Source organism: Antechinus flavipes, chromosome 3 (genome assembly GCF_016432865.1).
Source record: "Antechinus flavipes isolate AdamAnt ecotype Samford, QLD, Australia chromosome 3, AdamAnt_v2, whole genome shotgun sequence".
Lineage (NCBI taxonomy): Eukaryota > Metazoa > Chordata > Mammalia > Dasyuromorphia > Dasyuridae > Antechinus > Antechinus flavipes.
Window position 1 is genome coordinate 238916783 of NC_067400.1, and position 18413 is coordinate 238935195.

General features: G+C 30.5%; 1 protein-coding gene across 1 annotated transcript in view; it reads right to left on the reverse strand.

Annotated features, from left to right (window-relative positions):
* Positions 1–244: 244 nt before the first annotated feature.
* The window catches only part of LOC127557851 (lipase member I-like), a 43114-nt gene continuing 24945 nt past the window's right edge, over positions 245–18413 (reverse strand). The window contains exons 6-9 of the mRNA XM_051991137.1: positions 17285–17380; positions 13623–13734; positions 9923–10102; positions 245–551 (exon numbers count right to left, since the gene is read on the reverse strand). Coding sequence (XP_051847097.1) covers positions 464–551; positions 9923–10102; positions 13623–13734; positions 17285–17380 — 476 coding nt within the window. The 3' untranslated portion in view covers positions 245–463. The remainder of the gene's footprint in view (positions 552–9922; positions 10103–13622; positions 13735–17284; positions 17381–18413) is intronic.

Genomic DNA, 18413 nt, shown 5'->3' on the forward strand with positions numbered 1-18413 from the left:
TGATTTTTGTAATGAAAAATAATGTGCTTTTTAAACCTTAAAACTAACAAAATGTACTATTAACAAGAACAATGATTTATTCTACTAAAACAGTAAAATACTTGGAAATCACTTAAGTAGCATATTGAATTCTCTTGGAAAGAATTCTAAAGATTTCCATTCCTTCTCCAAATATATTCTTAGTAATAAAACAATATTTATTTGTGGAATAGATAATACAAAATTGAGTTGAACAATATCAATCTATATTCAGAAACTCCATTTTATTTTACTATGTTCTCTGCATATTGACTTTTCAACATCGCTCCAAAATACAGGATCATTTTATTTTCACATGGAATTAATCTTTCTATAAAAGGAAATCTCAATACTGGTGAAAGATTACCACATTTTCCCTTCACTGTGATTTCTTGACCAATATAAAGTCCAATATTTTCATATTTATTGTGAAATATCACTTCATCTACGTTTCTGTTGTGTTACAGGATTGTGGTTTCAGTGTTGTTGCCACATTTTCTTTCAGTATAAAATCATATCTGCAAAGATGTGGTCTAAAAGAGGGAGAGATAAAAGGAAGCAAAGAGGAAAAAGAATTAGTACAATAGCAAGACTTTACATTCTGCCACCCCCCTGAGGACTGGATTAGAAACAAAACTGTTGGTCTAGGGATTAATGCTGCTCTATATCTCCTGTGTATGTTTGCCTGTTGATAGCAATTGGTCAGAAGTTGTTGCTGGTGTGTTAGGGAAGGTGAATCATTTCTCCACAAATATATTGTTAATATTTACTTACCCCCAAAATTCTAAATCTCTTGCATGATAAAAAATGTATTAATATTATAACATTTATCTGTGATAGAATTAATCCTAAATTGTAGAGAAAAGGCAGGGTCTCATTTGAGCTCTCCCAAATTACTCTCTAAACAAGGGATTATTTTTTTTTCATTTTCTTTCATTTTCTTCTTTTTTATTAAAACCTTTTAATTTTCAAAAGATATGCATGGATAATTTTCAACATTAACCCTTGCAAAACCTTATGTTCCAATTTCCTTCCCCCTCTCTTCCCACTCTACTACATAGCAAGTAATCCAATAAATGTTAAATATGGTAAAATATGTTAAATCCAACATATGCAAACATATTTATACAATTATCTTGCTGCACAAGAAAAACCAAATTAAAAAGGGAAAAATGCAAAAAATGCAAGGAAACAACATAAAGAGTGAAAATGCTATATTGCGATCCACCCTCAGTTCCCACTGTCCTCTCTCTGGGTCTAGATGACTCCTCATCACAACATCATCGGAACTGGTCTGAATCATCTCATTGTCAAACAACTTTAAATAATGCCTCAAAATGAGTTCCAGAGAGGCAGAACCCACAAAAAGATTGGGTGAAACAATTTTTCATGCCCATAAAACTTATAAGCTCAGCAGGAAATATATGTTGTTATTCATTGAGAGTTGAGTTCAGTCCAGAGAAGAGAACCTTTAGGCAAGTCAGCAGTGGCCATACCAAGCACAAGTCAGCAGCAGGCCTTGGGGGCAACTGAACTGGCTTTTTTTCAGAGATCCAAGATCACAGATAGAAAGAAGGTATAACAACTTGTTATAAGGAGTTTATAGAAGTCCTTTTGCTGGCAGTTGTATTGCCCACATTGGATCTGGTTAATAGACTGGGGTCATAATCTCAGGGTGACCAAAGTACTTGCACACCAGAGCTTGAAGTCACAGGGAAGCAGGGGCCCTGTCACAGGAAGGAGGAAAGGAGTGCTTCTGGTTATTCACAGACTAGAACACAGGATAGGAGAGAAGTACACACCTTTCCTTAGATTACACTACCTTGGAAGAACTGAAAGCTCACAAAGTTCTCAAACTAGCTTTGAAAACAACTGCACACCATATAAATCATCAATATTTTTATATACTATTAACAAAACCCAATAGTAAGAGATACAAAGAGAAATTCCATTTAAAATAACTGTCAATAGTATAAAATATTTGGGACTCCATCTGCCAAGGGAAAGTCAGGAACTATACGAGCAAAATTACAAAACACTTTCCACACAAATGAAGTCAGATCTAAGCAATCGAAAAAATATCAAGTGCTCTTGGACAGGGCAAGCAAATATAATAAAGATGACAATATTCCTTAAACTAATCTATTTATTTAGTGCTATACCAATCAAACTCCCAAGAAACTATTTTACTGACCTAGAAAAAATAACAACAAAACTCATCTGGAAGAACAAAAGGTCAAGAATTTTAAAGGAATTAATGGAGAGAAAAGCAAATGAAGATGGTCTAGGTGTACCAGATATAAAACTATATTATAAAGCAACAGTCATCAAAACCATTTGATACTGGCTAAGAAATAGAGAAGTTGATCAGTAGAACAGGTTAGGTTCACAGAACAAAACAGTCAATGACTACAGAAATCTAGTATTTGACAAACGTAAAGGCCCCAGCTTTTGGGATAAGAATTCACTATTTAACAAAAACTACAGGGAAAATTAAAAGCTAGTATGGCAGAAACTAGGCATAGACCCCCACCTAACATTATATACAAAGATACAGTCAAAATAAGTTCATGAGCTAGACATAAAGAATGAAATTATAAGCAAATTAGAAAAACATAAAATAGTTTACCTCTCAAATTTGTGGAGGAGGCAGGAATTTGTGACCAAAGAAGAACTACTGACCATTATTGATCACAAAATAGATAATTTTGATTATATTAAGTTAAAAAGTTTTTGTACAAACAAAACTAATGCAGACAAGATTAGAAGGGAAGCAATAAATTGGGAAAATACTTTTACACCCAAAAGATCTGATAAAGACCTTATTTTAAAAATAAAGAGAGAAATGACTCAAATTTATAATAGTTCAAGCCATTCTCTAATTGATAGTCAAAGGATATGAACAATTTTCAGATGAAGAAATTAAAACTATATGTAGCCACATGAAAAGGTGCTCCAAATCACTATTGATCAGAGAAATGTAAATTAAGACAACTCTGAGATACCACTACATACCTGTCTGGTTGGCTAAGATGACAGGAAAAGATAATGACAAATGTTGGAAGGAATATGGGAAAAGTGGGACACTGATACATTGTTGGTGGTATTGTGAAAGGATCCAACCGTTCTGGAGAGCAATTTGGAACTATGCTTGAAAAGTACATACCCTTTGATCATCAGTGTTTCTACTGGGATTATATCCCAAAGAGATTTTAAAAGAGCAAAAATGTTCGTGGCAGCCCTTTTTGTAGTGATAATAAACTGAAAACTGAGTGGATGCCCATCAATTGGTGAGTGATTTAATTAATTATTGTATATGAATGCTATGGAATACTATTGTTCTATAAGAAATGACCAGCAGGATGATATCAGAAAGTCTTAGAGAGTCATACATGAACTGAAGCTAAGTGAAATGAGCAGAATCAGGAGATCATTATACATGGCAATAACAAGATTATATGATGATCAATTCTGATGGACATGGCTCTCTTCAAACTAGTTCCACTTGTTCAGTGATGAAGAGAGCTATCTACATCTAGAGAGAAAACTGTAGGAACAGAGTGTGGAATACAACATAGCATTCTTGCTCTCTCTATTATTATTTGCTTGTATTTTGTTTTCTTTCTCAGTTTTCCTTTTTCTTCCTTCTTGATCTGATTTTTCTTGTGCAATAAGATAACTGTATAAATATGTAAACATATATTGGATTTAACATTTATTTCAATATATGTAACGTGTATTGGACTACCTGCCAGCTAGGGAAGAAGGTGGGGGAAAGGAGGGGAAAATTTGGAACAAAAGGTAATGCAAGGGTCAATGTTGGAAATCTCCTGACCCTAAAAAGTTATTATAGTAATAGAGAAGATTAAAGCACAAACACAGAGTGTCGGAGTTCAAATGTTGGAGTTCTTGTTCGAGAATAAGGCAGTAAGTCAAAAATGTTAGCTCCAAAGCCTCAAAAAAATGTGAATTATTTTCTTGGAAGACCTCAAAAAGAAGTTTAAAAATGAAATAAAAATGATAGAGGAAAAATTTGGAAAAAATGACAGTGATACAAGAAAAAAGTCAATAGCTTAGTAAAGAAGCACAAAAAATAATGAAGAAAATGATAACTTCAAAAAGAGAATAGATCAAATGATAAAAGAGGCACAAAAATCCACTGAAGAAAACTTTTTAGAAAGCAGAATTGATCAAATATGAAAATGATGTATAGAATTTCATGGCAGAAAAGAAGTCCTTAAAAAGTAGAATTGGCCAAATAGAAAAGGACATACAAAACACCTACTAAAGAAAGTAATTCCTTAAAGGTTAGCTTTGGCCAAGTGGAAGCTAATGACTTCATGACACATCAAGAAATAGTAAAACAAAATAAAAAGAATGAAAAAATAGAAGAAAATATAAAATATCTCATTGGGAAGAAAACTGATCTGGAAAATAGATCAAGGAGAGCTCTTTAAGGATTGTTGTACTATCTAAGAACACAGGTGACATATTTCAAGAAATAATCAAGGAAAAATGTCTAATCTAGAACCTGAGGGTAAAAGAGAAACTGAAAGAATCAATAAAAACTTTCCAAAATAGATTCAAAATGAAAACTCTAAGGAATATTATAACCAAATCTCAGTGCTCCTAGATCAAGAAGAAAATATTGCAAGCAGTCAGAAAAAAAGACCCAATACACATATTGTGGTGTAGGTCAGATAATTCAAAATTTAGCAATTTCCGTGGGAAAAGATTCAAGAACTTGGAATATGAATATCTGAAGTACAAAGAGCTGGGATTACAATGAAGAATCACTCAACAAAATCAAAATTATCCTTTTCCTTTTATTTTTTATTTTCAAAATATTCACATAAATAATTTTCAACATTTATCCTCAAAATCTTGTGTTCCAAATTTTTTCCTTCCCTTCTCCCCACTCCCTCCCCTAGACCATAAGTAATATAATGTACAAAAATAATCTTTCAGAAGAAAAATGATATTCAATGAAACAGAGAGTTTTCTTGCCTTCCTGATGAAAAAAAAAACAGACCTGAATAGAAAATCTGAGTTTCAAATACAAAACTCAAAAGAAGCATAAAAAGGTAAATAGGAAAGAGAATTTATAAAGTATTCATTAAGGTCAAACTATTCACAATCCAAAATACAAAGATGATACTTGTAACACTTAAGAACTTTATTATTATTAAGGCAGTTAGAAGGAGTATATATACACAGAGTAAGTTGAATTTTATGGGATGATATCTAAAAAAAATTAAAGTATTAAGAAAGAAAAATAAAAGTAAAGGGAGAGATACAAGAGGGTAAATTATCTCATGAAATGAATACAAAAGAACTTTTAGGAGGAGATGGGGAAGATGATCTGGAGAAGTATCATTCTTACTCATTGGGATTAGTTAAAAGAGGGGAATCACATACATATATTTGGGTATAAAGATCTATCTTACTCTATAAAAAAGTAGGAGGAGAAGGGGATAAAGCAAAGGGATAGACCTAATAGAAGAGGGAGTAGATTAGAGGAAATGATAATCAGAAGCAAAACATTTTCAAAGATGGACAAGGTAAAAAGGGAGAGAGAATAAGATAAATGGGAGGAAATAGTATGGAGGGAAATACACAATAATTATAATTGTGAAAAATTTTATAACATGTTTTGCTGATAAAGACTTTATTTCTCAAATATATAGAGAACTGAGTCAAGTTTATAAAAATAAGAGTCATCCTCCAATTGTTAAAGGATATGAACAGGTAGTTTTCAGATGAAGTAACAAAAGCTATCTATAGTCATATGAAAAAATTCTCTAAATCACTATTAATTAGAGAAGCTATAAAACAACTCTGAGTTACCACCCCACCCCTATTGGATTGGCTAATATTGCATTTAAAAAATGGCAAATATTGAAGCTGATGTGGGAAAAGTGAGCTATTAACACACTATTGTGAACTGATTCAACCATTCTAGAAAACAAAAACTATGCCAAAGAGCTACATAACTGTGCATACCCTTTAGTCCAACAATACCACTACTAGTTAAAGAGATAAAAAACAAAAACCAGAAGAATATATTTGTATACAAATATTTTAGCAGCTCTTTTAGTGGTGGCAAAGAATTGAAAATGGAGGGGATGACCATCCTTTGGGGAATGCGATATAGTGTTGCCATGAAATAATTTGTATTATATGAAATGACAAGCAGGATGCTCTCAGAATAATCTGGAAGTACTTAGCATGAACTGATGCAAAGTGAGATGAACAAAACCAGGAGAACATTGAATACAATAACAGCAATATTATATGATGATCAACTGTGAATGACTTAATTATTCTAAGCAATACAATGATCTAAGTTAATCCCAAGGGACTTTCTCTTATCCAAGAGAAAGAATTTATGGAGTCTAACTGCAGATTTAAGGATGCTTAAAAAACAAAAATAATACTTCCTTTATTTGCCTTGAGGTGGTGGTGGTTGTTTTTTTGGTGGGTCTCTTTTGTTTCACAACATAACTAATATGGAAAAAAATTTGTATTATTATTCATGTATCTTTTATATTAAATTGCTTGTCTTCTCAATAATATGTAAGGAAAGGGAGGGAGAAAATTTGGAACTGAAAAATTTAAAAATATTAAAAATTATTTTCATGTAATTGGGAAAAATAAAATATGAAACAAATAAAACACTGCATCCTTAAACAAAATAGCTGTTAAATACTGCAATCCAATAAAAAAAAAACCTAGCAAGTATAAACATCCTTAACAAATCATAGAGAATTTCACAATAAAATTATAAAAATGACTTACTACATAAAAATGATTTACTACAGACTCTAATACCTAAATTCTAATAGTTTCTTGCCCCTCCTCATTGCTACATTTCATTAGTCACTAAGACATATAGATTAAGTTCTTATCTTCTCTATATCTCTATCTATCTATATCTTATATAAGTTCTACATCTCTACATTGGGCCTTAGTGATTGCTTGATCCAGCCTCATCATTTTATATCTAGGGAAACATCAAACCCAAAGTTATGGAGATGATAAAGAACATTTTAGCTACTAATTTCAAATCTTCATTCTTTCCATTGTCACACTACCTATCAGTTCTTTCTTTACAAAGTATTTAATATCTATCCCTTCCCTTCTCAAATTCACTACTGTTCGTAACAGGTTCTTGTTACCTGATATCTCTATTATGTCAATAATTTTCTTAATTGGTTTTCTTGACTGATGTCTCTCCCTATTATATTTTAGCCTGCACTTACTGTCACAGTGGTGTGTGTTTTTTAACTGCTGTAATAATAACTACATCTATTTACAAAGTAGTTCTTCTTAAACCAACATTTTGAGCTATGTAATGAAAATGTTATTGTTTTTTACATTTTCCTTGTTATTCACTTATTTCAACTGTCTTATTCTTTGTGACCCCATCTAGGGTTGTCCTTGCAAAGATATTGAAGTGATTTGCCAATTTTTTCTCCACCTTATTTTACAGATAAGGAAACTGAGTCAAAAAGAGTTAAGTGATTTACTTAGGGTCATACAGTTAGTAAAAGTCTGAGACCAGATTTGAACTCAGGTCTCTCCAACTCCTAGTCTGATACTATTTTGATTATACCACCCCCAAAATGCTACATAGTAGAAAAAACTTAAAGGAAAAAAAATTAATTTTGTGTGAGGATTGCATGAACACCTAAAAAAAAATGAAGGAAGAGATAAATAATTAAATAAAAACTTTACTTCTACATTACTTTCTCTTCATACACCCTTTCTTTATACATATGCTTTCTTCATGCACTCTTTCTCTCTAGATAGCCACCAGCATAGTTATGGCTATCGTCATATTTCACTTAAACTACTGCAATGATTTCTGATTAGTTATTCTGCTTTATCTAATTCCACTATAATCCATCCCCAACATCAATACCACAATGAATTTTCTAAAATGCAGTTCTGACCATGTCATTCTTATACTTAATAAATCTAGTGTATTCTTGTTATTTATAGGAAGAAACATAAATTTTATATTTAACATTTAAGACCCTTCACAATTTGGTCACAACCTACCTTTCCAGAGATACTATATATTATTATGGTTCACATAATCTAGTCAAAATGTCCTTTTTACTTGGACATTTTTAATACCTGACACTTCATTTCTATAAGATTTTGTACACCTTAGTAGGCACCTAGTTCAACTCCCTCATTTTATAAATAAATATATAATAGCCACTGAGGTTAAATGACTAACTGGTTAAGTGACTAATAAACAAATGCCTAACTGAGGTTAGATGACTGATGTCAAATGACTAACTTGCTTAAGGCCATAGGGTTTAGAAGTATCAATGTCAAATTATAAACTGTTATTTCTTTTGATTCAAAATCCAGTGCTTTCTATTACATATTAACAAATGAGATGATATATACAAATTCCATTGCAAATTTTAAAGGACTATGGAATTGTTAAGTAATGGTAGCAATTTTAGTAATAGAAGTAGTGGTAATGGTGGTGATTTAAATGAACCATGCTATCTAATCATGTCATTCTCTTTATTTTTTTATTCTTTATTATTCATATTTCTTATAGAATACTCTTGAAAATCTACATTCTTCAGTTTGAAATTTAAAATTCTCTACCATCTGGCTTTAGTGCACTTTCTTATGTTTGTCCAACCATATTGCTGCTTAATCCCACAGTTCCCTCAAACCGGTATAATCACTGATTCCTAAAATATTTTAAAAATTTTTCCTTATTTTTTATTGATTATGTCACTACCCTTCTATTAAAACGATCTTTGTACATGTAAATTGGAATTCTATACATCATTAAAGCTCTGTTGAAATCCCCTTTTGACTTAAAAATTTTGGTCGGGCAAGATTTATGCAACAGGAAATGAAATGTAGCATCAAGTAAATATTTATATATTCAGGTAAAGTCCATTTTTTCTTCAAATATTTGAATAATTATTTATGTAAAGATTAGAATGTGATATAGGAAATTAGTTAGACTCATCTCTTTTTCTAAACAGAGTTTAAAAGTCTAAATTTAAAAGTGTTCAACACTCAGGTCGGCACTGAACTTGAGAAGACCAAGTTCTACTCCTAAATATACCACTTACCACTTGGGCAAGCCATTAATCTTTCAGGCAATTGTTTCTTCATCCATAAAATGGTGATAATGAGTTTCTCTACCAATTTCAGAGTTTTGTGAGTTTCAAATGAAAGTGTTTGTAAAATGTTTATTAATTGTAAAAGCACAATTTAAATGTAAACTACTACTTAAAAATTATAAGACCCCTTTTTGAATTTAAAATTATTTCATGTATGAAATTTTTATCAGATCAAAATTTCATGGAACATATTCATGTGTAAATTAAAGTATATTTGTTCTGGTTTAATGGGTAAAGGTTACTTTATGTTTTCTTTCCTTAATGATGTAGATAGTATCTAAATGTAGTTATAATTCAAAGATTCTCAATTTCTACAAAGTCTTCCCCTGTGACACATATGACATTACAATAAAAGTTTTCCATAGCATTACATGTAGAGTACGGGTTGGCTACCAAAGCAGATAATTTAGAATGTAAATGTTTGGGGGAAATATATAGGGAAATATTTATATTTCTTCACTGTTGTCTGTCAAAAGCAAAAGGTACAGATGAGGAAAATTCATTTGGGAAATGAATAGTTGGTTATGCAGTTTGTGTCTGAGCATAGGATTTGAACTTCTGTACCACATCTTAAGACATAAAGATAGTAGTTTCTTGATCAGACATGAAAAAGTAAAAAAAAAAAAAAAAAAAAAAAAAAACACTTTCCCACCAAGTCACTAAGCAAATGGATAACTAGCTCAAATTTAAAAACAAATTCCCAAATGAAAACCCACCATACATATTGTATACGTTACCTTTCTGGATTTGTAAGTGATCTTAATTTTATACGATGAATCTTGTATTTGCATTTAAAACATTTAAGTTTTGCATTCTTTTGAGAATAGGTCAAAACAATTTTTGAAATGTCTTTAAAGTCATAGTAAAATCCAGCAAGAATACTGACTTTTTCATAGATAGGATATGTTGCCAAGTAACTAGATAGAAAACAGAACACATCATCATTTGTGATTTAAGATAAAGACATTAATCTTAAATAGAGCAAAACTAGTTATGCCTAATGATGAAAGAAGTGAATTATATAATCTTAACAAAAAATAGGAAGTAATTTTACATATCAAAAGTATTTAGTATTAAATTAACAGTCTCTTTTCCCCCAATTTGATAAATGTCACATTTATAACTAATGACAAAATTTATATATAATATCAATTATAGAAAAATATTAAGTAAATTAACTTATTATCACTTGTTATGGAAAAAATAAAGTTAGCATTTAAGATTGCAGCTTTCCATGAAAAAAATGATGCTCCATTTATCATAGCAGTAATATGAATTTTTTTTTACGATGTTCTATTCTTTAAAAGGATTCAACTTTCTTAGCTTTTGAAATTCTTTCCATTTAAAAAAATGTGGACATAACATTTCAAATTGATACATAATTTTAAGAGTCATAATAACATTAAAAGAATTTATTAAAGATAAAATTAGATACTTCAGTTAAAAGCAAACTACTGCTCTTCAGAGAACACTATCTTTCTTAAATATGCATATATATTGATTGAATTTAAGTCAAATTGCTATTGTATTTCACTTATATGAATAAATCTTTGACTTGTAGTTTGAAATAGAAGGTAAAATGTCATGGGAAAAGCAATACTTTAAGTACAATGTTTGTATTTTTGCCACATTTCAGTGACAGTTATATATGTTCCAGGAGGCAGCAAAATGAAGACTACTTATTTCTGATGATTTGTATGGGTACAAATGGCATTCCCAGAAGAAATCTGAGAAGTATTGTCAATAATTATGAAACTTGGGCATGAAATTTAAGACTACAGGGGTACATATGTTTTCATCACTGTTGCTATTGAAGGCAAAATATATTGAAAAGGAAAATTAATTTGGAAAGGGAAGAGTTAGCTATGAAAATTGTGTCTAAGAAGAAAATTTGAACTTCTGGATCACTTCTTTAAAAGGATGAAAATTCTCTGATCAGAGATATAATAATATACTCTTGATAATCTAATCAAAACAGTGTTTTAAAAGAAGGAAGAAGATTTGTCTATGTGCGTTATAAAAATTAACTATCATAATGAGCAATTACAAACAAAACAGAATAGCAATTGAGATATGCAGAAGTTCATAAGGGACAAAATCCAAGAATGGAGCTAATAGTAAAACCATATCCTCAAGCATGTATACAAAATTCCCAAAGATTAAGTAGTGAAAAGAACAAGCTGACTGAGACAAGGAGACAAAGTTAATCACATAGGCATCACCAAAATCTGTTGGGGATGAAATGCATGGCAGAACTATGATTCTGGATATTAGCATTCTATATTCAGCATCTTGTATTAGGAAATCCAATAACTGAAGAAATGCTGAAGGTGAAGTCAAGTTAATTGTGGAAAAATAGAGCATGACACAGTACTATTAAAAACTATCAAGAATGCTCAAAATGACCTGAGCCTAACAAGAGAAGCTAAGGTTAAGAAAAATGTGGGTCTTCTGTTTCCTCTATTTTATTGTAAAATATATAGTGAGAAAAAGGAACATAAAAAAGGAATTTTTATTTGGGTTGAATTTGATGGTTATAATTGGCAACAAGATGAAAATGAAGCTGCTCAAATATCATTTCATTTCCATTTTTCTCTGCCAAGAAAAATGACTTAAGAGGAAGGGGATATCCAATATAATCTAGATTAATAGTTAAAGAATATCTATTTTTCTTTGACGAATTCAAATCACTTAACTGAGGTGATTGATATCTCCCAATCCTGAGAGAACTAGTAGATGTGTTTGTTGAGACATTGTCAATGATATTTTCAAAATCATGTAAAATATCAGGAATATTACAAGATTAATGAAAGTTTACCCAATTTTCAAAAAAGGAAATAGAATATATTCTAGAAGGTATAATCCCATGAACATGATTTAATTCTTGGGATAATTGGATGAGGGATCATTAAAGAGATGGTTGGAGAACATTTGAAAATGGAAGGCAAACAAAAAGGGGCTTAATCAATTATAAATTATCATAGAGTAACAAAGTTTTCCTGTGCTTTTTTACAAGTTTCTAAATTAGGAGATGATGAGAATGTCATGGATACAATTTATTCGATTTTTCAAAAGCAGATAAAGAGTTATATGTTAAGAATGATACAATTATATGGATACAGAGCTGTTTAGACAGGCCCTTTCAAAAAAGAATTATTAATGGCTCAATAACAGCATGATAAGAGTTCTCTGGTGGAGTATCTCAGGAATCTTTGTTTGTCACAGTCCCATTTAACATTTTTATCAATGATTTGGGAAAGGTTAAAAATGACATGTTCACCAAATTTGCAACTGTCACAAAAGTAAAAGGGATAGCAGACAAAGTGGCTGTCAGAGTCAAGATGCAAAAGAGCATCTTTTGATCTTTTGAATTTGAGCAATTGTATCAAACTCCATCAGAGATTGATTCCTGCTGGCCTCATACTGACTTAGAAAAAACATAGATTAACATGTATTGTAATTTATTTTATTAAATATTTCTCAATTATATTTTTATCTGCTTCCAGGCAGATTTTTTTTAATAGAAAAAGCTGTGAGTTTGACACCTCTGGGCTGGAGCATAGGTTAAATCTAATTATATGAATTCAGTAGAAAAAAAGCAAGGGCTTTCATATATATATATATATATATATGTATGTATGCATGTATAAATATATGCAAATATACATGTATATAGAAAGCCTCTACACACATATACACATATGTAAATAGTATTAAAGTAAATCTTAGGAATATTAGATTACTAAACAATATATTTTTGGAAAAAGTAATGGGAGTTTTAGGGGCCTGCAAACTCAATATATCAACACTGTGATCCCAGACAAACAAAAAAAATAATAAAAACTAGTGGGATTTTTGGCTGCAGTAAGAGAGGTATAGGAATAGGTAATAATTTACTCAATTTTGTCTTCCTCAGGCATCATTTGGATTGTTGTGTTTAGTTGTGGGTGCTGTTGTCCCTAAGAAAGATATTAATAAAATGACAAGTACCTAGAGGATGACATTAGGATAGTGAAAGGGCCTAGTATCTATGTAATCTGAATTTCAGGTGAAAGAAATAGATTTTTTTTTCCTTGAAGGAGAGAAGATACAGTATGGAAAAAGTGTAGCTGTCCTCAAGGGTTTAATTTTGTTGAATAGAAATTAGATTTCTTTTTGACTAAAGAGCAATAATCCAAAGAATTATGGGTGACATTTGCAAGAAGCAATAGTAAATTTGATGTAAGAAAAACTTCCTAACAATTAGCAATGTCCAAAAATAGAAAGGAGGGTCTGGAGAAGTGATGTCTTCCCTCTTTGTTGTATTCTTCAGTTAGTAACTGGAATATTAAATATATTACAGTGGAAATTCCTCTTTTTATATGAGTTAAACTAGACAATCATTGAGGTTCCTTCCAAATCTCAGATTCAGTGTTTTTGCAAATTTGTATTACTTACCTCTTGATTTTTGATTCTTCTGCTTTCCCATATATATCTATTAATTTAATTTTCATATAACCTTTCCTTGTAATATTCTCCAAAAAAACAACATCAAGAATATAATTATACACTGAAAAACAAAATATATAGTTTCAAATTTATGTCAACACTAGAAATATAATGATGGATTTAAATCTTATAAGTTAAGTTCATTTAAAAAAAATTATTATTGCTCTTAACATTCTTTTTCTTTTTAAATTTTGAGTTCTAAATTCTTTCCTTCTTTCACTTCTTCTACCTCTCACTGAGAAAGCAAGTGATATGATATCAACTATGCATGTAAAAGCATGCAAAACATTTCACTATTAGCCATATTAAAAAAAAATAAAGAATATAAAGAAGATTATACTTCCACTAGCATTCAGACTTAATCAATTCTCTCTCTGGAAATGAATAGCAGTTTTTCATCATGAGTCTTTTGAAGTTGTCTTTGAGTCTTTTACAATTGATAATCATTTCAACATTGCTTTTAGTGTGCCAATGATTTCCAAGTGTTTCTCATTTTATTTTGCATCAATTTATATGTCTTACCATTAATTTTTTTTGAAACTTCCCACTTCATTTTTTCTTATAGCACAATAGTACTCTATTACAGTTAAACATCTTAACTGTCTGACCATTCTCCAAATTATAAGCATCTCCTCAATTTCCAGTTCTTTGCCACCACAAAAGAGTTGCTATACATATTTTATACATGTCTTTTTTTATTTTTCTTTTTTCTCTTTGGGATACAGACCTGACAGTGGTCCTATGTATGCCCAGTTTTCATAGTCCTTTGGTAAGACCAGTTCATTACTTTATCAGTGGTTCATTAGTGTACCTGTTTTTTTCCCCTCCAGCATTTATAATTTTTGAGTCTGTAGGGTGGTATCTCAGAGTAGTTTTAATTTGAATTTCTCTAACTAATATAGCATTTTTATATGACCATAGATAGGTCTGATTTCTCCTTATGAAAACTGTTTTTATATCCTTTGATTATTTATCAATTGGGGAATGACTCTTATTTTTTCAAATTTGACTTAGTTCTATAGTCGTATGTTTGAGAGATGAGACCTTAAAGAGACTTGCTGTAAAATTTATTGATGTTACTTCAATAAGTATGGCACATTTTAGCAAAATGTATTTTTCCCACCTATCTCCTAATTTCCACTTTTGCTTTGTTTGAGATCATGAAATCATCACATTGAGAGAAGCATGCTGCCTTAAATTAAATTCTTATTATTTTTTTGTGTTACTATATAGTGAAATGGATTGAATGTTTGTTTCTACCAAGATCTATGGGATCTTGGTAGATACTGGGAGAGTTGACTTGGATTCTTAATAAAGCATTTAATTTCTTATGTTCTGACTTATAATCTTTTAATCCTAAATAATGAGAAGACATCTTCACCAATTATGCTCTTATATAGGAACAAGTGTCTGAAGAATCTAACACAGTTGAATACTGTGAAATTTCAAGTTAGAGAGGAAGTACAATGTAGGCCTTTAAAATTACTAACTTTAGGAGACAGATTTCTAAAAATTAGAAAACACATTATGACTCAATTTTATGACTAAATCATGGTTTTAACAGAGAAACATCTCCTTCATGAATTCATGTATTAGGGATAGGGAATTGTTATTTAAATGTTTCTACCACAATGCAAAGGTTTTTAGGGCTAAAAAGGTAGGTAAAGCTCCTTCTGGACAAAATTAAGGAAATAATTATTTTACACACTGCAATCTTATACATTCCTCTTTGGTCATGAAAGAAAAGATGGATTCAAGAAAAGATGAAAAAAGGTAAGATTCATAATCCCATGCTTCCTTCAGTGTCATAAAAGTTAAAACAATTATAAACTTGATGACTGATAGGATGCTGGCACTTTCTAAAAGAAGAGAGAAGCTTTGAGAGAGGATGGGTTTAAGTGAAAATAAGCTGCTTTATTTATGCTGAGTTCGAGATAGCAATGGAATAAATAATTGAAAATGTTAAAGCAGGTAACATAGGTATTAATTTCAAGAGAATAGTATAGGCATCTAGCATTGGGAGTTATTTAAATAGAAATAATAATTTAACTCAAAAAATATATGAGAATACTGAAATGGATAGAATAGAAGAAGAAGAAAGTCAAGAAAATAGGAACCATTTACACTTTAGTAGTGGTGACTTTATAATAATCCAAAAATGTAAAGTGAAAAGGAATAGTCAAATAGGAGGAAGGATAACCAAGGGAGAGAGATGTCACAAAAACCAAGAGGAAAATATTATTGAGGGGGAAAGGAGTGTTCAACAATAACAAAAACCAAAAAAGATGAAAGCAATAGAAGCCATCACCCTTAGTAGTTGAGATTCTCCAAAACCTTATGGAAAATAGAATCACTTAAAAAGTGAAAAATTATAAAAGGTTGAAGAAATGATTGGAAAGTAAAATGATAAATGAATGGGATAAAGAAAAGTTTGTATAAGTGTGGGTGAGATGGGGAGTGAGAGGGTGGGGGAAGATGATAAGATAACAGTGATAGAATAAAAACAGGCTGAGAAAGAAAATAATGAGTAAAAATAAGATGAAGGGAAACTCAGAAACAGAAATTATAACTTTGAATGTGAATGGGATATTTATAGCAGCTTTCTTTGCGATGTCAAAGAACTGAAAACTGCAGGGATCTGTATCAACTGAGAATTGGCTGAATAAGTTGTAGTGAATGATTGTGATGGAATACTACTGTGCTATAAAAAATAATAAGCTCAAAAATCTTAGAAAAGCATGGAAAAACTTGCCCAAAATGATGAAGAGTATAGTAAATAGAATCAAGAAAACATCCTACACAGTAACAGCAATATTGTTTTAAGAATGAATTTGAGTAACCAAGTCATTTTGACTATTATAAATTCATAAATTAAAAATAAGGAATTAAAGTTAAAATTAAAAATAAAGATTATTGTTCACTCAAGATATTTTTATCTTCTTAGGCAGTTTCTGTACAGAAGAGCTAAGGAAACATTATAGTTTATATATATATATATTACAAAATAGGAAATGTATTTGTTGGACTTAAAATTAGCAAAATGTCAATCTTTTGATTTGCCTGAATTTTTAAAATAATGATAAATTCTTCATTATATTTTGTTCTGGTAGAAACAAAGAACTTTACAATTCAACAGCTTTCTTTAGTGTCTGATACATATGGTAATAATTCTAAATTCCCAAAATCTGTGTAAAAAAATCTAACCATAATTCTTTAAGCACTACTGTCTTGAAAAGGCTCTGATTGTGAGCATAATGATGTTTGATGCTTGAGGATCAGCCTATCTCATTTCTTATAGGTTCGTGATTATATCTAATCTATATAATCTAATTATATCTATCGAAGAATGATGCATTTTTTTAAGTGAATCAACTCTTAAAGATCATCCATTAATTTTTATAAGAGTACCTATGCTGACAAAGTCATAGATTCTTTAAATATAAACATAATTTGTCATCTTTCATATAATAATACAATCTTTATAAATCTAATATTCATAATAATTTAGTTCAACTCCTTCTGAAAGGATCTTGTGTTTTGAAGGATGATAGAATAAGTGGCTAGAATAAAGTATGAATATAAAAGATGTTTTTACAAAGTTTACAACTTACTACAGAATGGCTCCTTGTTAGTGGTATCAAAATAAACATTCGTTCCAGGAGGCTGCCTTTTAATTAAAATGTCTTTCCACTGGTCCACATAATAACCTGCAATTTGAAGTATGTAAACCTTAAATATGGCTGCAATGGAAATAAGCTATGAGACAGAATATTTGAAGGAGAAGAAAAAATGATTGAAATAGAAAATCAGCTCTTTTGAACTGACAGTAGTTTACAGAGAAGTCCTGTTTCTTCAAAATACTCTAAGCCCTTCATATTGTATATAGCTGTATGGTATGTATGCCAAGGTTCTTGGTATTATATTGTGACTAGGTCTCTGCTAATTGACATTTTGAATAAATTTAATGGAGCAAATTAGTAATATTTCATTGTATTAATCTTGCAATCAACTTTCAAGATAATCTCCAAATTTACCAAATATTAATTTTATTCACTTTTATCTTCTCAAACTCTCACATGATGTATCAAAAAGAATCAGGAGATCTGTACTCTAGTCCTACTTTTCCAATATTTTAATAATAGGCAAATACTTTGAAGCTTACTTTTTTCTCTCTAAAATAGGAATATTAGACTATATGAAATCCCTTTCAGCTTTAAATTTCTAAAATATTGATCAAAACATTTTTGCTCATAATTGTGAAAAATGGAAAATTACTCATTTGTTTAATAATTGGGGAGTAGTTGACTAAATAAAACTATGTAACATGAATATAGTTAAAATTTTTGTATCACAATGATAAATTCTAAATAGTGAATTCTTGAGTATTTGCTGTTTGGATGTTAATGAATTACTCATACTTATTCTCAATGATAAAAGTTTAGATTTTGATCTAACTTGACTTTCTTTAGATAAGTCAGCCTAGCTTAAGTCACTTGGTGAAGAAACAGGTAATACCTTATTCCAAGCAAGCCAAACCATTTTACATTTTCACCCACCATCTCCTTTCAGATGCCATTACAGATAGTCCTGAGCTTTGAATCCAAGAGTATTGAGAATAACAATTCTTCCAAGACCACAAGTTCTGCTTCTAGTTCAGGCTCCACATCCATCCTTCAAGAGAGCAATTGCTGTGGAGAAACTGTTAATTTCCCATGCCATGATTAATACTAAATAACTCAC